The sequence below is a fragment of the Pan paniscus genome, chromosome 3 (assembly GCF_029289425.2).
Source record: "Pan paniscus chromosome 3, NHGRI_mPanPan1-v2.0_pri, whole genome shotgun sequence".
NCBI classification, from domain to species: Eukaryota; Metazoa; Chordata; class Mammalia; order Primates; family Hominidae; genus Pan; species Pan paniscus.
Window position 1 is genome coordinate 65,582,891 of NC_073252.2, and position 27,283 is coordinate 65,610,173.

The 27,283-nt window shown below is 32.3% G+C and overlaps 1 protein-coding gene across 2 annotated transcripts in view; it reads left to right on the plus strand.

Annotated features, from left to right (window-relative positions):
• Nucleotides 1-22,059, plus strand: part of TECRL (trans-2,3-enoyl-CoA reductase like) — a 132,530-nt gene extending 110,471 nt beyond the window's left edge. The window contains exons 9-12 of one of the 2 annotated variants that reach the window (XM_057302093.2): nucleotides 8,593-8,650; nucleotides 16,796-16,881; nucleotides 17,269-17,314; nucleotides 21,305-22,059. In XM_057302093.2, coding sequence (XP_057158076.1) covers nucleotides 8,593-8,650; nucleotides 16,796-16,881; nucleotides 17,269-17,314; nucleotides 21,305-21,321 — 207 coding nt within the window. In that variant the 3' untranslated portion in view covers nucleotides 21,322-22,059. Of the gene's footprint in view, nucleotides 1-8,592; nucleotides 8,651-16,795; nucleotides 16,882-17,268; nucleotides 17,315-18,156; nucleotides 20,656-21,304 lie in introns of those variants that run through there. The other variant, XM_003815805.6, reaches the window with a different exon arrangement.
• Nucleotides 22,060-27,283: the final 5,224 nt, after the last annotated feature.

Genomic DNA, 27,283 nt, shown 5'->3' on the forward strand with positions numbered 1-27,283 from the left:
TTTTTCCTCTTCACATATCACTTTGTTAATCAAGTATATTTCATACAGCTCCAGGCAAAAATTAATAAACCCAAAGATGCTAAATTAGACAAACACTGATAGATGGTGTAATAGACTATGTCCAATAGAGATGAAGTAGGTAAATGTGATAACTTTAATTGCACATTTAAGCACATAGCAAGCATTGTCTGTTTCAATCACACATTTAACAATTTGATAAACTTTAAATTTATATAATCTTTAGATTTAAATATTTTTTAAATATTGAAAGTAATATAATTAAAACCTGTGCTTTTAATTATACATAGCATAATATTAAGTATAGGTGAAAACCTTACTTAAAAGTGAAAAAATTGAATGTAGTTATATTCCATAGAAAACCAAATTTAGAAATAAGATAGAATGACCACTGTGACTCTTTTACACACATAAATTGTCATAAGAAATAAAGAAGACCTGTTAGTCCTGAAATTTCTTAGTAGTGTTTACTGTTAAGACATATTTAACTTTCACAAATAATATATGATATTAAGATATTAGTGTTAGGAAACTGAATCCAATATAAGACATAATAACAATAACCAATTAGTTGATTGAGTTTGCATATAAACATAAAGAGGTCTGCTATTCATTGAAAGCATAACATTCTGCAATTTAAAGTCTATTCTTCAATTTATAATAACTGAATATATGTGTATGTATGTTTGAAAGTATGTGCAAATGATTTGGAAAGAATAGTCAGCATATGTCAAGTCCAATGCATTTGAAATTATATTCTACTATGTACTGTTTATTGTAACATAAACTAACAGTAGATAGTACAATCCATATTGTACAGAAGAAACAAAGGAGAAATTAATGGATCAATCTTATATAATATGCAATTCAACCAGAAAAGACTTATCTTAATTGTAAATGCTATTTTTTTGCTGATAAAACGTTATATTAACAAAACTTATTCTTATTTTTGACCTATGTACTCTTTTAATATAAGATGAAGAAAGTATTATTCATTTAAATTGATTTTGTCCCCGTTGTTATGTAAAATCAGATTATCACCTAGTAAGAAGATAATAGAAGAACCATGTTGAATAGAGTTGTAGTTAATTCTCGATTACCCATGTCAGATTCATCTATTTTGTAGACTATTAATGGTTATAAATTTATTTTCATCTCCCTCTGGTTTTTTCTACTACTATTCTGAGTTTTCTAACATATTAAGCAAAATAAATTGTAAGGAAAACAAAATAATTTACAATGTATACATAATATGTTGTAAAATCAGGTTCCTATTTCGTGGAAAATTCTTCCATTTTGGTGAGGTTTTTTTCTATCTCTATTATATCCAAAGAAATAGTCTATCAATCACCTCTCCCTTGGTTTAAATTCTTTCTAACTTTCAACACAAGTTTGATCCTCAGATATGTTGGGGTATCACAAATCTACAGGAAAAATTAAGGAGAATCAAATACGGGCAAATTTATGAAGACATCAGAATAACTTTCCACACAAATTTTAGATGCAATCCTATTGTCTGATGTAAATATTGTGAATACATTTTATAATTTAGTCTCTTTATATTTCCATGACCCCACCTCATCCTCTGAATCCAATTCCACCCAAAAGCCAACAAATAAAAATACCAAAATCACAATTGCGAAACAAAATATACTTTACCTAAAGAACCTTCCTATTTTCTTTATCTTTTTGTACCCTTAACTTTATTTTACTCTCCAGAAGCAATTAAAGTTTGCCAATTCTTTGCAGAATGAGGATTTTACCAAAAAGGAACTCTTTTTCTAGCCTTTCTTAATGTCTTCAAAAATGAAGGAAGTGGAAGAAATTGATAATAACATATAAGATATGGCTTACAAAATAATTAAAATAACTATTTTCCCTAGTTTTGCCTCTGTGTCTTCAGTGTTCTCATTAGTTATTCAGTCACTTAGGTGTTTTAAAATTATTCCTAAAATGCAAATGGTCTTGGAGAAGAAAAAAATATGCTTTTATCAAGTAGGTATACCTCTTTTTGTAATATTTAGCTGAGAAGAACCTCGGGTACAGAAGTGGTCAATGATTAGTGAAGAGGATGCTGGGAACAACGTATCATAGCTTTTAAAACAGGAGAGCAAGTCCCTACTATATAAACCACAGAAAGGCCAAGAAACTGCTTATGAAATTTGGCATTTATGGATAAGATGCATGAAAGAAAAAAGGGTGCCAAAGTTCAGTGCTTTCATTCTCAGCAGTCTACTGAGATTTGGTTATGACAAATTTTCTGATCACTTACCTATCATTGATAGGTACCAATAAAAGGATTTATACTTATTGACTGAAAACAAAGTCTAGTACTCTGTGTGTTTTCATCATTTGCCATTTTGCTCTCATCTCAAATTTCCTGAAGCATCTGATATAAAGAATAACATACATAGGAATCAATTTTTATACTTAAATTTTTGGGAATCACTACTTATTAAAAATTTATTTTGCAAACTAGTTGACTAATTAAAGATATAAAATTAATGGCAATATTGTGCTTCACTCATTTCATTATAATTTATAATAATTGTCTATTTTGGGGTACGACTAACTTACTCCAAACTGCAGACATATAAGAGTAATGATTTAAATCAAAATCAGCAGTGATTATAAAACTATAGAGATTTCACTTGTTAGAATATGTGATATCGAATCTAATGTAAAAAGATCTCCTGCGAAAAAATCGTGTATGTTTTCAATCATCATTTGCTTCAGAGTTAGTGTATGTAAACTAACTTTCTTTCTGAAGATATTCACTTTATGGTGCTATTTTTATGCTATATTTTCATATTTTTATGTTATACAATATTGCATGAGAGCTCCATAAATTAAAAAATAATTCTGATATTTCCAAGGTTGTGATAATGAAATGGACCATCATAGTAGAGATGAAATAATTTTAAGCCTTAAGCAAATTCCAAAATCAAATGATTTGAATTATTTTTGTTGATTGATAATAACATCTCCTATATCAAAATTTTTGCAATAAAATAATTGTTTCATGCAAAAAATAAGTTCATAAAATATATTAAAATATTAATATATATTTCACATTATGTAATAATATAAATGCAATATCTGAACTTTTATTTAGAGTCTTACCATTATTTATTTTGAAAACTGAAAATATATTGGTTAGTACATGTATTTTCGGTTAAACCCAAAATTTACACTAAATGTATTTCTTTTAAAGCACAATACATGTTATCTTTATGTCTGTATAAAAGATAGAAATGTGTATGAACGAGCTTCATAATAAAAGTGCATAAAGTACAAATTGAAAAAAGGTCTATAATTTTATGAACATAGTAACATAAATTATCATAAAATGTTTATGAATGCTGAAGCATTGTGATACTGGCTTATATTGTCAAAAGCACTTAATTCTATGTGAATATGCATTATCTATTAAAGTAGAAATTAAATTGTCCAAGATCAGAATAGTTAATAAATTTCCTAAGTGAAACTTTGTACTAATATATTTAGCTACAATTGTCCTTATTTTTGAAATATTGATTCAGGTAAAATAAATAAAACATAAGATATAATTATTATTATTACTATTATTGTTGCTATAGATAAAATAATAACAACTGAAACTCTAAACAAACTGAGCATATGTTATTACCACGTTTCTTTCTACATTGGTTCATACTACACAGATTTACAATTCCAGTTTTAGAAGATATGTAAGCATGCTTTCTTGAAGATTCATCAAACACTTTTTTTTTTGTCCGTGAAAGCAAGTGTTTATTTGAGAAACACCTTTGTAAGCAAACCATGAGTATATTATTACAACATGTTTCTTCGTTGGTACCTATTACGGCATATTTTGATGTCTAGCTATAACAGGAAAATATAAGTATGCTTTGCCAAAGACGCATCATAACCTATTTTCTTTCAGTGAATAAATGTTTGGCAAAGGAAAAAGATGAAAAGTGTTAGTGTTAGGAACATTTTAGCAATGTCGACATTTCAATTAAATTAAGACAATGACTATTACTTATTGCTCCAGTGATAAAATTATAAGATATTGCACCTGCCGGCCGGACACTGTGGCTCACGCCTGTAATCCCAGCTCTTTGCGAGGCTGAGGCAGGTGGTGCACTTGAGGTCAGGAGTTTGAGAACAGTCTGGCCAACATGGTGAAACCCCGTCTCTACTAAAAATACAAAAATTAGCTGGGCGTGGTGGCATGCACCTGTAATCCCAGTTACTCGGGGGGCTGAGGCAGGAAAATTGCTTGAGCCCAGGAGGCAGAGGTTGTAGTGAGCCAAGATCATGCCACTGCACTCCAGCCTGAGTAACAGAGCAAGATTCCGTCTCCAAAATATATATATATATATTTTATATATATATAGCACCTGCCAAAAATTAATAATGATATTAACAATATCAATGCATATAAAAGTGAGAACAGTTACATTAAAAGATAAAATATCATTTTCATTTCTATGAAAATATGAGATCACAGTATAAGGATTAATTATTTTTATTGTGGAAACCAAAAGGATTTTACTAACGCAAAATGACAGAGCCTGACTAATTGATGGCTACCAATTCTATATTAGGGCATGTGAATTTTGTTCTATTGATACATCATTTTCATTTCTTTAAGGAAGAGAATGATCAACTTGATGAGGCCTGTAAAAAATTAACAATATTTAAATATTGTAAAAGTGGATCATTGCAAGCTGTCCTCCCTCGACCCCTTGCTTTAGTCATTGGTAATTGGTATCATTCCACAATGACAGCGGGTTACTGACCAAGACACAATGCTTAACAGTAAAAGATGAGCAACTTTATTGCTGAAATCCCACATATTATAATTCAATTGTGTCTTTCAACCTGAGAGAGTGAGATTTAACAGGGTGTATTTTTTTAAAAAAATTGTAGAGCACAGTATGCTGCATAATACATCACTTATAATAATACACATTAACAAAAGTCCTTTGTAGGTTATTAATTTGATACTGCCCTACACTGAACATTGTTAAATATTTGGAAGTACTGATTAAAAATAAAATTAATAGGTCAGAGAAATGAGAGTATAGAGGGTCCTGAAAAAGTAAGTGTTTTTATTTACTTTCTTGACCAAAGTATTTATTTAAGCAAAAGATTATTTTTGTGTGTAGACACTGATTCTTCAATATCATATTAGTTGACAATTTATTTTATATTTATCCTTATGACGATAACTCTAGAAAATAGAATGGATTATTCGTTCATTAACATTCTGCTATTATTCAAATGAATACTAGTTTGAAGCAAGAAGTATTCAAATTACTCAATAAAGATTATATGATATAAGTACAAATAAATATTTTTAAATTTGCTTTAAGCCACGCCTGTGCATAAAAATGTAAGGTTCATTTAAATTTTTTTTATTTATCATCCTAAAGTTCATTATTACTTAAAACACTAGCACCTAGTGGATTTTTTACTAATCATGGGGAAAAAGAACATTACATATTATTTACCGTCTTAACTATTTTAGTGTACACCTTATTAGTGTTAAATATAATCACATTGTAGAGCAAAAAGCACCTGGTTACTTTTTATTAAATAAATCTAGGCCATCTTGTTCTTGACAACAGAAGCAGTTCTGGCAATGTCCCTGGGTTGCTTATAGTTCCGTGAGTGTGTTTAGAAAATGTAAACATTTTTATTTGATAGGTTAAACTTTTTGACTAAAAGTACAATTATTGAAAATTTTTAATTGTGAATGATTAAGCCATTTAATATTCTTAATTTGTTATACTATAATAATGTAGGAAAATGATGCTGCTTCTTACATGTAGTGTTCAAGTACTATTTCTTTCTAAATTTATCTGGGCAATGTTTTCTTAGTATTTTTATTACGTTACTATGTGTTTATTGTCTAGAATATCTTGAACATCTGTGTGACATAAGGGCCACACATAGGTAATACGTAGCATCTCATGTTTTATTATGTAAGATAATTTTAACTTTTAATAATGTGAAATCAAACTTCTTCATAGCATCTGCCCCAAACTTTGTTTATTAAATTTCTTTTTAAACTTACTGTATGCCAAATGAAGACATATTTAGATAAACATCAATCCAGGAGAAATATATGTCATGCTGAGAAATATTCCGGTGTTTCACATTTAATTGGCTCTGCAATTATAATCAGTAATAGAACAATGCATTGAGTTTTACAGCACTGACTGAGCTTCTTGATCTTACTCAGCCTTTACCTAAAAGGAAATTATATCACCAGTTTTATCTAATTCAGTTAGCATCACAAACTGTATTGGATTCACCTGAAGGTGTAAAAGCCAGTGCTTAAAATGGAAATTACTAGTTATTATTGCTCTTTAAAATCCTTAAGAAGTTGCTAAATTAATATTTAAGAATCTCTAAGCATAGAGATATAGTTGTTTTTTCTCCCCATTCTTACCATGTAAGCATTTCATCAGTAGATAGCAAAATGGAAAAGCTGGCTTCTTTACCACTTTTTTTTCTACCTTTCTCTCTCATAGTTTTTGTTTTAATATGTAATTATATTTTCTTCTAGGGGCAGTTTCACCTAATGAAAAATTTGGTGTTATTATAAATCTAACCAGGCTCTAACTAAACCTACATGCTATTTTTTTCATGGCTCATTATTTGGTTAAACAATTGACGTTCCAATATTTAGTTTTGTTGTGATAAATAAGCAGGAAGAAGAAAATATTTTGATGTTTGAATGAGTATGAAAATATTAATAATCTCAAAACAAATATGTTTCATCAGAAGAATTATAATTTCTAAAACTTATTTTTTCACAAATTTTGGTAACAACTTGCTTTTTAATAAATATTTTTTAATATTTTCTATTTTTGTGTTTGGCACTGTGAGTGATGGAAAACAAATATGACAAGCTGTCTAAGTTGAAAGATGTACAAAAGATACGAAGACTAAACAGAAATGTAACAAACCATTAGTTTAGTAATTATGGGTTTTGTAGTGCTAACGATTTGTTAGAATGAAGTCTGGAGAAGTGAGATTACTGTAGGATAATCTGTGGAAGTTTTTTTTATTAAATTGATAACAAATTATCACAATAATTTTATTGAGCAAATAGGATGTGCAGGGTACTTGACTTTATTCAATTGTCATGAATTCTCTAGAGACAGAAGTTAATATTTGCATTTAGGTGAAGAAATGAAATTCCAAATGTGAAATTCACTCAATCTCTCATACGTAGTAAATTAAACATGTGGCATGTGAATGCAGGTTCATGCCACAAAAGCCCACACACTTATCCACATTTACATGTAAAAATTTCAACTTAAAAAGTATTACCTGAAATTTCAAAATTCCACTTTGTCTTTCTAATGATAACTTAAGAAACCAAAAGCCTTTTCTATAATTATTTTGTGTAGTTATGTTGGTACAAAATTTGTATTTGTATTGTTTTCTGGATCTTTAAATACACATTTAATATATTTGGTGTATTTGTTTACATTATGTCCTGGGTGAATTAATTTATTGAAGATGATTATTTTAAATAGCATTTTTACCTAACAGTTCTAGATGATGAAAATGGATTTAAATTTTCTCTTTCAATCTATTTTTTCCTAAAATTTAGAAAGTGTTGAAATATATACCAGTTATTTATTGTGAGAAACATCCAGAAATTGAAGTCCATAGAACTATTATTATATATGAAAAATGCATACAGAAATGGTTGAAAAGAACAAAATCCGATATATTTTATGAGATTAATAACATTAAAGGCGCTGAGTTTAATGGGTGCTCAACTTTTGGGATATATTTCAAGTTGAATGACTTCAAACAATAACAATTTTGAATAACATATTCTGTTATTAGTAACATAGTATTTATATGTCAAATACATAGCTTATGTTAAATCAGATGAGGTATATATGGCAGACAAAGGAAAGGTCTTACCCTCAGAGGACACATGTTGCAAACTGGGAACATTATTAGTCTCAGGCGATGGTGGTAAGCCTTTGATCTTGGAGGGACATAGTGGCCTATTAACAGGGACAACTAGTAGAGTGCATATGATCAAGAGGTCATGATGACAGATAAGCAGCAGGTTTCTTTGTGTGGCAGCACTGCTCACAGTAGGTTTTCCAAACTGAGCTGAAACTAGCTGGAAATCAAACAACCACCATTTCACTAGAAATATTTTTACTGTTAATGAACTGAGATTAATACGAAGCTATGCCAAATTTGTTTTCAGCAAGAGTTGTCTCTGTATGATCTGGAAGTCTCCCCATAGTAACAAGTACAAAGCTGATTAACAAGACAGTTTAAACTTGATTATCAAACAGCGTGAAAAATATCTTCAGAATTTCCAACTTGTTGTGACTAATTATTTTTATTCAATATATGCCAGCAACAGCTTCTTTCATTGTTATAATTTAAAAAAACTTCTCTTTATGATTAGAATAAAATATATATCTTTTGAATCTTTGGGATTAATGTACAACACAGATTTTATATAACTCTAGAATATGTTTTTTTAAAAAATAGGCAGATGTATATCACACTGAAAGTGTTTAAAATGTTTTGCAGATTTGTGAAGCTGGGAATCATTTCATCAATGTAATGTTGTCTCATCCCAATCACACAGGTTAGTTCTTTTTTCTTTTTCTTTTCTTTAGAGTGAATTATGTTAACAATTATTTTTATAATCTTACTTCAAAAAATCTTTAAAAATCAAAGTATCAATAGTTGGAAATACATGTGCCACATTTTTTCCCTTTTATGTCTGGTTTTTCCAAATATTTGAACCAAGTCTTATTCTCTAATAATGATTTCTCTAAAATGAAGTGTGCATGCATGCTATCACCCTCCCCACACACACTAAACAAAAATATCACTTAAATATGTAAATAAATGAACTAATGAATAAGAACAAAAGCAGTACAAAATCATTTGATGAATATCCAAATTACTAAACTCTCAATATTGATCCCATTTTTACAATATTTGATACAGTCCTACTATTTCAAATTACCTTTAGTTTTTTTTTTTTGTAATGATGGTAATCTTTCACTGAAAAACACAATGGCACTGAAATATCAATGCCTGGGAGAACATTTCAAAGTTAGTAGTATATTTAGGTTGGTGCAAAAGTAACTGTGGTTTTGAACCATGAATTTTAAATCATTATAGCTAGTCTCATACACATTTTTATTAATCAAAATAGGAACCATTATAATCAACACATTTTTGCCAATGAAAAGTAGTTTATTCTTGTAGTATAAAAATCCATGCTTCAGAATTCAACAAACTCTTGAAAAGCATTTTCTACCCCCTGCTGATCGTGGAAGCATCTTCCCTGCAAAACGTTGTCCAGATGCTTGAAGAAGTGGTAGTCAGTTAGTGAGAGGTCAGGCGAATATGGTGGATGAGGCAAAACTTTGTAATCCAATTCATTCAACTTTTAAAGCATTGGTTGTGTGATGTGCAGTCAGACACTGTCATGGAGAAGAATTGGGTCCTTTCTGTTGACCAATGTTGGCTGCAGACATTGCAGTTTTCAATGCATCTCATTGATTTGCTGAACATATTTCTCAAATATACTGGTTTTGCTAGGATTCAGAAAGCTGTGGTGGATCAGACTGGCAGCAGACCACCAAACAGTGACCATGACCTTTTTTTGGGAGGGCAAGTTTGGCTTTGGGAAGTGCTTTGGAGCTTCTTCTCAGTCCAACCACTGAGTTGGTCATCACCAGTTATATAAAATCCACTTTTTGTTGCACGTTAAATTCCGATCAAGAAATGGTTCATTGTTCTTACATAGAATAAGAAAAGACGACACTTCAAAATGACTTTTTTATATATATTTTTTCGATCACCTTATGAGGAACTGCCTTATCGAGCTTTTTCACCTTTCCAATTTGCTTCAAATGCCTGAGGACTGTAGAATGGTCGATGTTGAGTTCTTCAGCAACTTCTCCTGTAGTTGTTAAGAGGATCAGCTTTGATGATTCATCTCAATTTGTCAATGTCAACTTCTGATGACCAGTCACTATGCTCCTCATCTTCAAGGCTCTCACAAAACTTCTTAAACCACCACTGCATTGTGTGTTCATTAGCGGTTCCTGGGCCAAATGTCTTGTTGATGTTGTGAGTTGTCTCCACTGCTTCATGACCCATTTTGTATTTCTTTTCTTTTCTTTTTTTTAAGATGGAATCTCGCTCTTGTAGCCCAGGCTGGAGTGCAGTGGTGTAATCTTGGCTCACTGCAACTTCTGCCTTCAAGCGGTTTCAAGTGATTCTCCTGCCTCAGCCTCCTGAGTAGCTGGGATTACAGGTGCACACCACCACGCCCAGCTAATTTTGTATTTTTAGTAGAGACAGGGTTTCGCCATGTTGGCCAGGCTGGTCTCAAACTCCTGACCTCAGATGATCTGCCTGCCTCGGCCTCCGAAAGTGCTGGGATTACAGACATGAGCCACCGTGCCTGGCCCATGGCCCATTTTGAACTCAATTAAGAAAATTGCTCCAATTCGCTTTTTGTCTAACATCATTTCCATAGACTAAAATAAACATAAAATACCAGCAAGTAATAAGTCATTAGCAAAAAACATACAGTGAGAAATGCCCATTAAAATGTTGTATAACATAACCACATTTATTTAATAATGTATTCCATTATAAAACAGCAAATTTCAACAATGCAAAAACTCAGTTACTTCTATACTCACCTATATATTTGAAAAAGTTTACAGAGTCTCCATTATTTAAAGATATTTTTGGTAAATCAGTCATCTCATTTAGGCTCAATTACATGTAGGGATTCCCAACTGCTAACCCTATATAATGTCTAATTTAATTGTAAATTCAAATAGAAATGATAAACATTCAACATCAACTTGAATTTCTTAACATTTTCTTGCCTTCCACGCTTCTGGCAGGCTAGTCAAACATATAAAACATTTTCCAGAATAGTTGTTATGTAAAATAGAATACATATAATTACAAGGGAAAATTATTATATTAGAACAATGGTGAATATATGAAAAAGCTATAATATAAGCATATGTTTGTTATTACACATTACATAATATTGCGATGAGTACTCAACTTTTTGAGTATTGGTGATAAATTGTGTATATGCAGATTTAAAAAGAAATGTACTGTGACTTAAAAATATCTGTGCTTTATCTTGGTGAAAAAAAATTACATGTAAGGCCAATGCTGTTGTAGTTTGTGGTCCTCATTTGCAGTGGAGTGAAGCCTATATTTCATTAAGAGACTGAATGCCATTTTTATCTGATCCAAATTCACAGATACATTGAATTTTCTTTGGATGCATGTGAATCACAAGTGAAAAATATCTGAGAGTCTAAATTTTTTTAGTACAGAAGCAAAACACAATATAATCTAATAAAATGCTAGCATTGCCAAAGTTAGAAATATCACAAATTTTAGTCTTATCTAGGTGACTAGCAATGTAATCAACTCAAGCTTCTTCATTTATCTGGAATATAGTGTCATCATTTGAAAATGAAAATTTTAAGTCATCCAGTAATGTTGAAATTGTTCATGTAAGAAGGCCCCCCTCTTTTAATGTTCACTCTTTATCTTGCTTTATATGTTGCTCTTGAGGAATCAGATGCCAACCTAATTCTCTCTCCTTTGTCAAATGATGGTTTTTTTGCTTCGATGTGCGGGTGACTTTTTTATTATAAAAGTCTATGAATTTTGAGGGAGTGTCTAAGGGTTGATGATTCCCAACCAATTTCCCCAGATCACTAGGTACTCTTCTAAATCCATGTTTTTTTTTTTTTAAGTTCTAAAAAATTTCCTCAAATTACAATTTTAAAATTAGTTTTATTACATTGTGGAGTATGAGGGGGGTTACACTGTACCTATGTTCCTTCTTCTGTCTCTAGCTTCTCTATCACTTTCTCTTTGACTATCTTTGTCCCTTTTTTGGCTATTCTTTTTATCTGCTTAATATCCTCTTCTGTTGAATATTACATTCTTAAGTAAATGAAAATATATTTGATATTACTGGGAAAGTTTATTCTTTGTCCACAATTTCTTGAGTACAATCATCTCTTATTTTGTATTATATCTTCTTGTTTTTTTTCCATATCTATTTTCAGTTTTGGGATTTCTTAAGGTTACATTCTTTGGTAATTGTGTGTGTGTGTGTTCTGTAAATTTTGTTTTGTTTTCCTTGTGGGGGGTTAGTTTTTGTCTGCAAACGAAAACACCTTCTAGTTTATTCACACAGAAGCATCATGTAAATGCTGATTGATTTACATTTATTATTAAATGTGTGAATTGACTTTGAACAAAAATAACAATTTTTTACAGATGAGGTTACTGAAATCTCTGAAAAACAAAGTGTGTTCTGGAAACAGAGGAGGTTTTTCATTGTGTCTTCTCATCCTCTAACATCCTTGTTTTCTAAATTCCTTGAATCCCAGAACATGCTTCCTTCTTTCCCTTCCCTTCTAAGCTTCCACATGATGCCTTCCGTCTCTGAGCAAACTTCTCTGGGCATCATTTTCTTTCTTGGAAACAATGTCTTCCAAGATGACAACCTCTAGCCTCAACTAATTTCGGATAATTGTATTCAATTTCTCCCCATCCAGGGTTCTGATCTATCACGTCCCAGATCTTTTCTCAAAGTGAACTCTCATCTTTTGATTATGAATTCTTAATAGCTACATACTCAATGCATTATTTTTCTTTACATAAAATCTTTATCAGTTCCTGTGTCAGCTCTAAATTGGTGTCTCCTAGTCTTGAATTTTTATTCCCTCACTAACATATTAATTGGAGTTTGTTGTAATATCTATTAGATGTGCTTTAGGCATGGTTATGTCTAGAAGGGAACCATTTAATATTGATTGTACAAAATGTCATGAGTCGTGTTCTCAGGTGGCAGAAATTTGTATGAAAGAAGGTTGTTAGGAATTATGGAAAAGAGGCAAGGAATGAGAACCATGCCAAAGGGGAAGTTGAGCTGTGATGTAGTCACAAGAATGGACTCAGTCAACTCTATTGGGTATCTGAAGCTAGGATAACCCTGTAGAGGTGTCAAGAGTTGGAATGACTGGAGACAGATAAGTTGGATATGAGTCTACCTGGGGAAGAAAAAGACCTTGTAAGGCAGTTCCCTTTAGTGAAGGCCATTTTCTCAGAGGGTATGACAGTTGAAAGAAAGCTTCAGCAAATGTAGATATTGTGCAAACTACAAAGCATATATTTTCCAATTATTATTTATTTATGATCTGGATAAATTACCTTTGTGAACCCACTTTGTCTAACAGTCCTTAAAATGTGAAAATGCCACTTTTTCTAGTATATGGTTCCCTGAATCAATGAAGTCCTTTTAGTAAAGATCACTGAAATCATTATCATGTGCATTTGTTTTGGTGTTACAATATCTTTCCTCCCAGACTATTCTTCCCTCAGTGAGTTTGGAGTCTTAGAACTGATTCACGTTCCAATACTGGGAAAGGAATAGTAGATCTGACATTGCACCAGCTGTCTCAAGTCTCTTAACTATTCATCTATAATTTATTTTGTTTGTCTAAATTTAGCAATAGCATTGTTGGGTATCCAACTATCTAGCTTCTAGAGACATTGTGTTCTACTAGCCAAACATAACTTTCTGTGGGTCAAGCCTCCTATGAACAGGCCATTCATTTTGTCTCATGAACAATTAAGTACTGTAATTGGAACTGCCTTGATTTTCTAGGGAGTGGTGTGAGGAAGGGTCCTTTAATCCCGTTCACTACCAGTCATCTCAGTTCTAAGATGATTTCACTTACAGTAAGCCTGATACAGCAAAGAGCCAATGCGAATCTTAGTGATGATGGTGTTCCTTTCACTACCATATTCCCTGTATTTTTGAAAAGTGGTGCATCCTATTGGCTCTCCCATGGAACATGAGAAGAAACCTGAGAACACGAAACGGGGGGAAAAATTCCTTGCATAGAAAGAAGCACTCTCTTTTCAACCTTGCGTAGACTATCTGCTCTAGGATTCCTATTTCTCTAAGGCACTTAGCACCTTCTTTCCCAGCCTGCCATGGAAATTCTAACATTTCTTCTTTGCTTATTGTGGGCCATTGCTTTGTTCATGCTTCCAGGTGCATATCATTAGTGTGTTTGTACAATCTTAGCGGGATATTTACTCCTATATTCCAGGACAGTGCTCCAAAAACATAAACAAATCTTTATTCAATTTTATACTTTACCCCTCTTTTCAAACACCCTCAGATTCCAACCCCATGTGTATTCTCCTATAATTTGTTGGTTCATGCTGGGTAGGTTCTGCAGCTCCTTTGGGGCATTATCTTTTTTGTTCTCTGTCAGCCCCAGAACAGCCTCAGGTAGTTTATATTGTGATATAACCCTAGTTGTAGTGGCTAGAAGAAAAGATAGGGGAGATCTTCAAGGGGGGTATTCTTGCAGTGTAGTGCCTTCTGTGTTGCTTTTAAGGAAGGATGTGCTCAACTTTCATAGGGAAGAGTGGGCCACCTCTGCAGGCTCAAGGAATTTATGAAAACCTAGACATTCCAAGATTTTGTGGTAAACAAACTTGACTTAACAGATCTGCATTGGATTGGAGTTGTACATTCTTTAGAGTTTGACTACTTTTGCAATTAAGACCTGGACCTGTTCCTTAGCTTTTTCTGCCCTCTTCGAGCCTCTTTGCATACTATCTAGGTGGACCTCTAACTTTCACAACTGGCTTTTAATTGCCAATTAGCAGTTTGTTTTAGGTGTGTTTGTTGAGCAATTCAGTCCCACTTGTAATATTAGACCAGATAGAATATTGTTTTCAACCACTATAACATAACAACATACCAGTAGTAAAAGATTTTTACACTTGGATTGCTACCCTGTACCATTAGCTGTCTGTCTGCACCTACCATCAGCTATGGAATACTCATTGCAGGCCTTTTGGTAAGTCATTCAACTCTAAAATGCCATTCCAACATCTGCTTTTTGGGCCATTCCTGGTGCCAACTATGTAAGCTGGGTTTTCTGGAATGCAAATGCCAGGATGGAGATTAATACTCAGGAGGATAGTTAAGGAGTAGTTTTCTGGATAGAAGAAATAAATCATATTTAGGTAGGAAATTGAGAGTGACATAGTCTCAACAAGTCTCCAATGATTGCATGGGACATTCTAAAACTGGGATGAACAATCCATGTTCTTCTGAATTGAGTTAATCAATTTTCAATATTGATCAAATACCATAGTAAGGCTAAATTAGTGAGTGTGACCTTGGGTGAGGTTGCTTCCAACTATAGGGAGTACTGAAAGTTGAAGTTTCTCTGCCAGTAGCACTCCCTGAAGCAATGGAATAAACCTTATATGCCTAAAGAAGAATCTGGTGGGGCAGCATTTTAATGTAAAAAAACCTCCTGACGTTAATTTAATAGAAGCTCTATTATAATAACTATAGGTTGAGAGAACACTTATGAATAATATAAGTATTAAATTAGTAACTCCTAAACTTATTTAATATTACAGTTAACAGCAACTGTGTATACTTGAAACAATATTATCTATATACATATATTTTTCTGTGTCATAAGGCATATCCATTATTTAATCTACAAACTAGGTCTGGAAAAAATGTAGATTTGTAGACCCTTGATCATTCCACACCTCTAGGGGCTGAACACTCATAAACTACAGGCTCTAAAGCAGACTATTCCCTGAACCTTCTGCCTCTGAAATTCAGTGACTATAACTTGGGTAGACGCCTCAATTATCTTTTTTTTATTAATATAGGACATTACACAAAGGTGTCTACAAAAATGCTGTAAAAAGTCAGTAATAACGAAAGGCCTACATATTTATTTTTACGAACAGCTGTAAAATCTGCACAATACTTAGCATAATTTTTAACTTTGATATTTCAGCAATTGTTACAATTTTGAAAACAACACACTGACATTTTATTATGACTTCAGACTTATAAGTAAAAGAGTTTAGCTGGTTTGTTATCTGATTAAATCTTGGTATGGAGAATAAAACAGTAATTTTATAATTCATATTTACTTTTACAAATGTCACAGCTCCAAGTTCAACCTGAAATCATTAAAAATTTATTATCTAAAATGTTTCTTAAAAACAATTGAAAGGGGAAAATAATTAACAAAAATAAAGTGACAATATGTGAAGTATAATGAGAGATGTAACTATCAATCCTGACTGCTGAACAGAAACGTGGTATCTCAGAATATTAACTATACTGATATTCAGTGTAATCCTTTTATTAGAGGTGTGCATACTTTTCTGGTATAAATGACATCTTTATAAAATTCCTTATGACTTTCACCAATTTAATACAGGGAATTTTGAGGTATTTAATAATCTCAAACAAATGTATCTTCTTTGATAGTAAAGGGGAATGTGAAGAGGTGGGCAAATGTTAAAACACACTTTATAATTTCAGCATGTAGTACTATTTCAATCATTATAATGTAAAAATAATTTATATATATTTAAGATCTTAAAGAATTGATTATCCTTATGTACTCTGCAGTGTTACAGCAACATAGCTATAGACATGGTATGAAAATGACAGCTATTTTATTTGAGTCAAAAGGTTATAACATTTAAAGCTGGGTCTCTTCTGAGTAATTTGCAAAATAGGTTGCTATAAATACGTGATGACATTTCATGTGGTACACAGTTATTTTGGGGAACTTAGTATTATATAATAAGCATATGATCAGATTTGCAATGTGTAGCATCATTGACATTTTACTTTCCTTTGAAAAAGGAAACAATGCCTGTTTCCCAAGTCCAAATTATAACCCCTTCACATGGATGTTTTTCCTGGTTTCATGTCCTAACTACACCTATGAGGTATGTTATTTATGTATGTAAATGCTTGAATCCTATTCATGATATACTAAATGCATGTGCTTATGTATTTACATGTATTATAAATTAATATATACAGGAAAAATATAGAGGTCTTATCCATAGATCATGGTATAACAAAATAGAACATTTCAATCACAATTTTTTCAAATATTAAACAATGTCTTTCATTTTCTTATAAATATGATCCCATTTTATGAGTTTGCTTATGACTTTATATGTAAAAATTAAATTATTATTTCTTGAAAATGTATTCCTATCTATAAGTTTTCTAATATTTTAAGCCTTAAAATTACCTATTAAAGCCACAAGTGAACAAATTACTAGATTCCATTTATGTATGTGCTAATTTAAGTTTTAATATAACAGATTGGATCATGGATTAGTTTCACAGTCATGACACAAACACTGCCAGGTAAGACCTAGATATACTGACAATTAATCAAAATAAATGCATCTTTAGGATAAATGGTTTCTGAGAAAAAGTTATTATAGTACTAAAGTATAGCATGGTTGTAAAAGGATTTCATAGTTTCATATTGAGTTTGATTTTTAGCAGTATTAAAATATATTGAAGTACTTTTGCTCTTTGTCTCTGTATAATTGTTGCTTAATCCAAGCCAGGAATTGTAATCCAAATGTATTTATTAAGCAATGAAGTTTTGCTTAGAAGAAGTTTTGATAACAACGCATTTCGCTTGAAACTTCTTGTGCATGTGCACAGGCATGTGTATGTGTTTTGTCTTCAAACGAAGAGTTGGGGTGTATGAGAGTTCATCTTGAATACTGAGCATTTTAACACACACTAAGAAGTTGAATTGCATGATTTCCATATAGTAGAAGGGACATATGTAATGTCCATTTTATCCATTTGTTATATTGTACAAAAGTTGTGAATCACAATTAATGTGGTTTATTATATTATGTGCATGTAGAGGAATATTATATGCATATAGGCAACTATTTTTGAAAATTTTTAAGTACAAAAATAAATCTTTATTTGGGAATATTTTGTGGCAGTGGTATATAAAATATGTAGATTCATTTTTAATTTTTAACATATTTTCTGTGTTTACTCATTCATGCGATATTGATTGGCTATTGCTTGGGAATGGGTATGAATAATGAAAATTGATAAGAAATTATGCAACATTTGAGAAACATCTTAAAAGCTAAACATGCTAGGGATCCTTTTCCTAATATAACTTATTTCATAGAAATAAGAAAGAAATAATAATTATTTCTTTTTTCTTCTAGTTGGAATTTTTACACTTCTGATGAGTATCCAGATGTCTTTGTGGGCACAAAAGAAACATAAGATTTATCTGAGAAAATTCAATTCATATATTCATAGAAAATCAGCAATGATTCCATTCATATTGTAAAAAAAGAATCTTATCTCCTATAGAAAACAGCAACATATAAATTCAATAAATAAGACTTAGTTAAGGATAGTTAACTATTATACTCCAACAATTCATGAGCAACAGTATATACACTGAGTAAAAATATAAAATAGTAAAATTTCACTAAATTTAGAGAAATGCACATGGTAATAAAAAGTATAAATTATAAATGCAATTAACTAAGAACATCTCTGAATGTATTTGCATGGGATTGGTCCTTGAATAAAATTGTCTTACTTCATTAATACTTCACAATACTATTTGCATAAGACAAAATACCACAGCAAAAAAAAACAATCTGATTAAAAAATGAAAAAGTGATCTGAACAGACATTTCCCAAAGGAAGACATATACATGGTCAATAAGTATATTTTTAAAATGCTCAACATTAACTATTCATACAGAAATGCAAATCAAAACCACAATGAGATATCATCTCATCCTAATTAGGGTGACTATTTTCAAAAAGACAAAAAATATGACAGCCGTGGTGGTTCATATCTGTAATCCTAACACTTTGACAGGCCAAGGCAGGAGAATTGCTTGAGTTCAGAACTTTGAGATCTGGGCAACATATCAAGACTCTGTCTCTAAAAAGCATATTGAGACTCTGTCTCTACAAAAAAATTTTAAAAAGTAAAAATTAGCTGGGCGTAGTGGCACATGCCAGTAGGTATTCCCAGCTACTCGAGATTGCTCCAGCTCAGGAGTTCAAGGCTACAGAGAGCCATGATTAAACCAAGGCACTCCAGCCTGGGTGACAGAGTGAGACTGTCTCAAAATAAAATAAAAATAACATATTGGTGAAGATGCAGGAAAAAAAAAGAACTCTTAGACACTGCTGGTGGGAATGTAAACTAGAGCAGCCATGTGGAGAACAACAAGGAGTTTCTTCAAAAATTACAAATAGAACTATCATATGATCCAGCAATACCATTACTGGAAAAAGGAAATCTGTATATTAAAGAGACATTTGAACCCTATGCTTACTGCAGCACTATTCACAATAGCCAAGATATAGAAGCAACCTAGGTGTCCAACAACAGATGAATGGATAAAGAAAATGTGGTATATATACCCAATAGAATACTATGCAGCCATAAAAACCGAATTCCTGTCATTCAGGACAACATGGATGGAATTGGAGGGCATATGTTAAGTGAAACAAGCCGGGAACAGAAAGTTAAACATTGCATGTTATTACTTATATGTGGAAGCTAAAAAAATTGATATCATAGAAGTAAAAAATAAAACAGAGGATACTACAGGCTGGGAAAGCTGCAGCAAAGGGAGACTAGAGAGAGATTTGTTAAAGGATACAAAGTTACAGCTTGGTAGGAGGAATAATTTCTGGTGTTCTATACCACTGTAGGATGACTATAGTTAAGAACATTATATTCCATTTAGTTTCAAATAGCTAAAAGGAGATTTTGTCCCCAACACAAAGAAATGATAAATATTTGAAACCATGGATACTCTAATTTCTCTGATCTGATCACTATAAATTATATGTATTGAAACATTATTATGTATCTCCCAAATATGTTCAATTCTTATGTCGCTCAAAAAATAAAATTTAATTTAAAAAGTATCTGATTTTTAAAGTAAATATTTTTTCAAGTTTTGACATTTAAATTACTTGAATCTCATTATTTTGACAATAATTTAATTCTTTTATTGTTCAATCTGTTAGTGAGATGTGTCATAGGTATTATGTCATTAGTTCAAATTCTTGTGGAAATTATAGCTATATTAAAAGTGTAACATTTTTATTTAGTTGTGTACTTATTTGTTAATAATACAGACATTGTATGTTATCATACTGAAATTTACAATTAAAATATTTTCTGTAGATTATTTGAAAATCATTCTGAATATATATTTTGAAATATATAGTTTATATTTATATGTAAATTATAGTTATACATCTTCTGAAATATATTTCAAAATATGTGTGTACATGTGTATATGTGTATATATATACACATATATATACACATACACAAATATATGCATATTTCAAATGGATTGTATGCACTTGCAAAGCAAAAGTACATTGGTAATTTGGGCACATTCAGAGTGGAAAAAATTTGTTTTATTTTTACATCTTTAAATACCTATCTTCTGTGAAAGCCTATGTGCATGTGTGTGTGTGTATGAGTTTCTATGTGAGCATGCATATATACTTGACAAAGAGATGACCTATATAAATCAAAGTACACATTATTTAACGTATTTAAAAGAAATTTTCAGTTTTTTCATTTTTAAATTGTGATTTTTAGATTTGTTAGTCTATGGAGCATTTTCAATTCTCAGATTATACATACGTAATAAAATATGTTCATTAAAGCTCTTAGATTATATGCATATATGACAATATATACATATACGACTATATACACATATACGACAATATATATATGACAATATATTGTAAAGCAGTTCTATATACACTGGGTAGGGGCTGTTTATTACTAACATATGTGGCCACTAAAGAAATAACAAAAAGCCCTTATAAAGCCTTATAATTCCCAAAGCATACTATTAAAATTTCTAAGGAGAAAACAATAACAACAATAAAATTCTCACTCCCTAATATCTATTCAGCTAAATTGTATGATATCATTTAATGATCTTAAAAAGAAATGTCAATGCAGTAAATCATATATACCTAGTGCAGCTATATGATCAACTACTTTTGATAAATGTCCCTTTTTTGAAAGACTAAGAATAGTTTCTGTTTTTGTAACTCGATCCTGACAAATAGTAACCTAGGAAGTTTGAACATTCTTGTAGGACTAGAAGAAGGACTTTAAGTATGGGGTACCTATATGACAGACATTTTTCTTCCCATTATACTACATTCCCTTATGCCAGTTGCTCCATCATACTTTTTTCGTATCGGTTATTCCCTTGCTGTTGGCAGACATACCTTAGTTAAAGGATATCTTAATTATGAAATGTGTTTTTTAAGTTTATTTCTCATTTTTATTTCCAGGTGGTCTCACTGCCTAAGACATCAAAAGAAAAAGCCTGACAAATTTACACCATCTTGTTATCAATATTAATGCTACAGGTATAATCCTGTAGCAGCCATGTACACATTTTTAGCCTTTAAAACCTAACCTTCATTTACAGGTTTTAGGAGTTACTATACATAAGTATGTACACATATGCATATGTATATGGGTGTGTGTGTAAATGTGCACACTTACAAACTTTAATGATACTCTCTAAATTAATATATAAGATTTATGTAAATAATAAGTTTGCATTGCTGGCTCAAATATTGTGCATTTATTTTAATATAAAACAAATCTATATAATCTCACATATTCATGGTTTTTTGCCACATATCGAAGTAACTTAATTTTAGCTTATGGAGTATTTTGCAGGAGCAGCATTCAACACTGCATAGATTAGTTGTAAGTGTCTCAATTACATTTACATATCAGTGTGTTTGGTGGGGAAAGAAGTTGAAAAACAAAACATTTGAATATAAAATTAAAATAAATAAAATATGACATTTATTTATGATAGATGTCATAATTTGATCATATTCATAGGAAAAACATTAATGAGAAATTTAAATGCAGAAAAATATATACACACATTATACAAATTAACAATAACATTACTACCACAGTTACTTATTGAAGTAATGTGCTGTCCTAAATATGTTTCGTTATACATGTTCTCTCAGAGTTAACACTCTCATCCTATAAATAAAAGATATATTCTCAAATTCTAAAATTCTTGTGTGTGTATTTTTAACAGTTGTTATTTTTAGGTCAAGATAAATATTATGATAATATTAGCAACTGTTAAATTCTATGCTTTGAGACGTATAGGCCTCATTTCTAATTTAATAAGGTATGTATATATTTGATATTTTCATAAAAGCAATACAGGGTTTGGCCAAGAAGTTTTGCCATCTGTGAAAGGCATGCATTTGATGCTATTATAAGCCATATTAACTGGAGAACATTTCTAAAATACCTCCATTTCACATGCAAATTTTATACTCTATATATTGATGGATTTGTTTATGAGATTGAGATTCAGATGTGGCAATTGGTGAGAGAGGAAACAGTTACAAGGCAGCCTCTACTTTTTAGATAGTTTGCTTGTTTAAGAGACAAAACAAGTTCAACTTTAATTGAAATATTGCATATTTGCTTGCTTAATTACTGTTAAACCTTAAATTAAATATTCTTTATAATAAGCATGTCTTCGAACATGAAATAAAATTAACAAGTCTGAGAGTGAAACTTTTCCCATTATGAGAGACATTTTAGTCAGCCTCATCACAAGAAGACTTTTGCTTTTCTCAAACCATACCATATTTCTTTTTGACACTTGAAAGTATGCCTCTGCTTCTTGTATTTCTTTTAAACATTGTGGAGCTTTTGTTGTTTTGTTGTAACTGTTGCCAAATTTATAATTGTTAGATGACAAATGTCCTTAAAAAGTGTTTTTCAGTAATTGTGCCTAAAGAAATACAATTATAATTGTCATCAAACTAATTTGGTATGCATGCTTTTACCTCCCAAACCATAAATTGTCCTCTTCCTTCAGGACACTGTAAACCTTGAATTAGAATCAAATCAACAATTTCCATTATTGTAATGTAGAAATCAGTTCATTTTTTAAACACAGGAATCAAAGACTGGCTGGCTTACATAGCCTAAACAGTTTTAATATGAAAAAAAGATATATAAATGTTTAGAAAAAAAATAGTAGAATTAATTAAAATCAATTAGAATATGTGTATTAAAAGCAATATTAAGTTGTATCCATATGTTGTTCTTTTATTCTTTGGGTTACATGGGATATAAAGGGATTGACAACCTCAACCTGTAAATGCTTCTTTAAAAATCATGGAATTATTAATCTGATTCCCATTTTCAGTCTTCCCTAAGGCCCTTTCTCTATTATAATTTCTTAGAATGTATTTGCTCTTCTTTTCTATAACTTTTGCCGAATATGTCATTTATTAAAACAAAACAAAGCAAACAAAACTCTAAAAACTAAAAATACACCATTACTGATTATAAGTCTTTCTTCAGATAAATGCATAGTTCTGTAAATTCATGCCCCATGATATCTTCACAGATTATCCATTGGTTTTCTTGGTGTTTAGTAATTCTTGTACATATCCAAAGATAGGTCAGTTCAGAGGGTCTTAAGGAAGATGAAACTGCTGAAATAAAGACTGGACCCGGTTGGGAAATGAATCTCACTTAAAGCAAAGATTGATAATAATCTCAAGCAAAAGTGGGAAAATATCATAACAGGAGGTCTCTTGCCAAACTATAGCTTTGCACATCCCATTTGGAGTTTAAGACTAGTACCCAGTAATTTAAATATTTAAATTTATGAGCATAGTAAGAAATATGAGATTTGATAACCTCAGAGTTTTCTAAAACTAGATTTTGATAACATAATATTTAAAAAATCAACAGTTCCTTTAATTATTATTCTAGTAGTTACTTTTGGAAAAATTGTTTGATTTAATTCTCTGTCCCAAAACAATTTGTCAAAAAAAAAAAAAAAAAACGTGTTTTTAAAATGCCACGTCTTTGTCTTTCCCAGTATTTTCATAAAAAATAGCTGAAGAGAGAAAAACAAAACAAAACAAAGAGATGCATCAGCTGCAGCTACACATCAATTACTGCATAACTGCTTCCAGTGCCTAACCCTTCTACCTCCACTTTCTACTTTTTCTACCTCTAGTTGTTACTTTTAAAATGCATTCTGGGCTGGGCATGGTGGCTAACGCCTGTAATCCCAGCACTTTGGGAGGCCGAGGTGGGTGGATCACCTGAGGTCAGGAGTTTGAGACCAGCCTGACAAACATGGAGAAACCCCGTCTCTACTAAAAATAAAAAATTAGCCAGGCATGGTGGTGCATGCCTGTAATCCCAGCTACTCAGGAGGCTGAGGCAGGAGAATCGCTTGAATCCGGGAGGCAGAGGTTGCAGTGAGCGGAGATCGTGCCATTGTACTCCAGCCTGGGCAACAAGAGGGAAACTCGGTCTCAAGAAAAAAAAAAAAAAAAAAAAAAAAAAATTCTGTTTGACTATATGTGTGCATTTTTAGTTTTTGGCTAACTGTGACTCAAAATAGACTGCAGTGCATTTTGTTTGTTAGCAACACTGGTGGAAAAAAATGTTACTCTCTGACTCATACACAGACACACACACAGATCAATTTTAAGCAACATTACTCCTTAAATGAAGCATACAAAATGAAAATAGTCTCATTTTTAAAATGTGTATGTTCAATTTTATTTCTCTCTTTAAATACTATTTCCAAAATCTAACCCTCAGAAAATAGTAAAATTCATAATGATATTTAAATATTTTATATATGACCTTTACCTTTATTCCAGTAATTAAACAAATTTCCAAGATATTTAAGTTCAATTTTAAGGAACTAGCATTCAGTACATGTTATATTTTAGCAGTTGACAAATGTCAATGATAACATTTGTGCTCATAAAAAAGGTTCATGAATCAATAATGAGGGTTTCTATTTTAATTTTTATTAAAAAATTTAAAATCCTGAGGTTGCTCCTGAATGTTAGAGGTGATTATAACAATTTTGCTTTGTAAATACAATTACAGGTATTTTTGCAGTTTTTGCATAATGATAATTTAAAAACTTATTTTAAAGGCTGCTTAAAAGTTAATTTTCACCAGGTGCATAATGAAGCCTGTAATTAGGCCTCCTTCAGAGGAGGTTTGATTGTGAAAATACACAGCAGCATTTCCTGAGATAAAAGTTTCTGCTAAAATGGGATTTGGGTTTTTAACTTTAGTTTGCTAATGGTTCTTGAAATGTGAGAAAAAAAGTCGTTCAGAAATATTTACAAAACAAATGCATAATTATTGATTTTATTGAGAATATAGAAGACATTTTCATACCATGTGTTTGGGAAATGAAATCCCGTAGTCTGTTGCCAGAAATAAAACTATTAAAAATATAAGAAATACTCTCAATAATCCCAGTACATGATTTCTGGTTTATCCCATTGTTCTGTCAGCTTGTAAACGAGAGTCGTTTCTGTCACAGGATACTTTGGGTGTCACTTCTTGCCAGCCAGAAACCTGTGTGGCTGGTGGTGCCTCTGCTTGAGTTTTGTTCGCACCTGCAGAGCTTGTTCCCCCAACTTGGACCAATAGGTTGCACTTGGCTCCCGCTAACAGCCCGGAACCCACGCCTGGTGAGAGTGAGCCAAGTGCGGGGCTACGAGGGGTGTTAAGCGAGCAAGTGTAAGATCCAGCCACTGCGCACAACAAGGCGCTCTGGCTGTTGTGGTGCAGCAGGCAGCTCCAGGTGCCTGCACAGGTGCCAGTTTTGCATGAGGCTGCGGCTGGACCAGGCGTACAGCAAGCAGTTTCTGCTGCAGGCGCTGGGGTCTGGATGAGGGGAATGTGGGGAACGTGGTGGCACACAAAAAAGTTGGAGACCCAGCAACTGCAGAACCCCAAGGGGGGCGGGGTGCTACAGCTCTCTCATTCCCACAGCCGGCATCTCAGGAATTTATCATTTTAAAATTACATTTATTTATTTATTTAGTTGGTTAATTATTATGCTGATCATGTCTCGTGTTTTTAAAATGCTAACTCATTGAAATCGTATTCTTGTTCATTCTTTTCATTCATATTTCCCAGGGACATAGACCAAGGCTTAGGATATAAAAGGTGCCAATAAATATTTCTCAAATGACTAAGATTATAATGGCTTTTTTAGTCCTGCCACCTTGCTCCCACCTAGAATCCCACCTGGTTATCTCACCTCTGCCATCACTTCCCATCACATGGTGTGGCCACAAGCTCCAGCTTGGGGAATCCTGATGAAGTCTGGGCCCCCAGAAGTGTTGGCACTCTTCACTTTCACTTTCACAGTCCGATGATCGGGATGGTGTCACCACCCACAGCTTGGCAAGCTGGCCAGGAATGTGTTACAGCCCTTTGCAGGCCTGCCCACAGTTCAGCAAGAAGGCCAGGAGAGTGTTACAGCTTTTTCAGCCTCTGCCATTCGGTGGGGCCCAAGCTCTTGTCCACATCCAGAAAGAATGAGGTTACACCAACAACTGGAGGGTGAGCGTGGCAGAAGACTTTTACCCAGTAACAGAACAGCTCTTAGCAGAGAAGAGACCCAAAGTGGGTAGCTCCTATCCGCTGGGGGGCGCTCCTGATGTCTGTCCCAGTCTGGCTGTGTCTGGGGGTTTTTATGGGCTCAGAATGAGGTACATGCTCATTGGTCTACGGGCAGGAGGAAGTGTGTGCTGAGTGGTCCATGAGTGGGCCTGGAAAAAGCATCATTTGACTGGCTAACAGGCATCAAGGAAGTTTTCACTGTGGTTGTGGATTCTACGTGGAACTGGCAGCCTGGGGTTCAGATTTCAGGCTGTCTCCAGCCAGAAGGTGGGGTTTCACGGGAAACCTGCCCCTATTTGCCTAGCAATTTGCCTCCAGCCGCTTTCATTTCTTTGATAAACTAATACTCACAATTCCTTCTTCCTCCATCTTCCTCCATCTACCAATTCTTCAGATGGTTCATTTTCCAAAAGCTTTCTCAAACTTCCTCACAGAGTCTCCAAGTAGAAAAAATTGTTATGCTTCATCTAATCACCTATATTGACTCATACAATAGAGTAGAGTTGGATATATAATTGAAATAAGATTTTCTTTTAAATCTAAGTACTTTTACTTTAAGAAGAAGGTAAGGGTCTCAGAAAATAAGTTATTTAGGAAATATAACTGGCTTATCCTAAACTATCTGACACTGGATAAGTATGTTTACCTGTTTAGACATGAGTTTTCTTATCTGTAAAGCAAGATGTTTAGATAACTTATAATACTTTTTCTCTATTTTTATAGAAATAATTGTAGATTTAAATAGTTGTCAATTTTCATTACTTCTAAAATTATATATTATAAAGCCAATGTTTAAATTCTATGAAAAA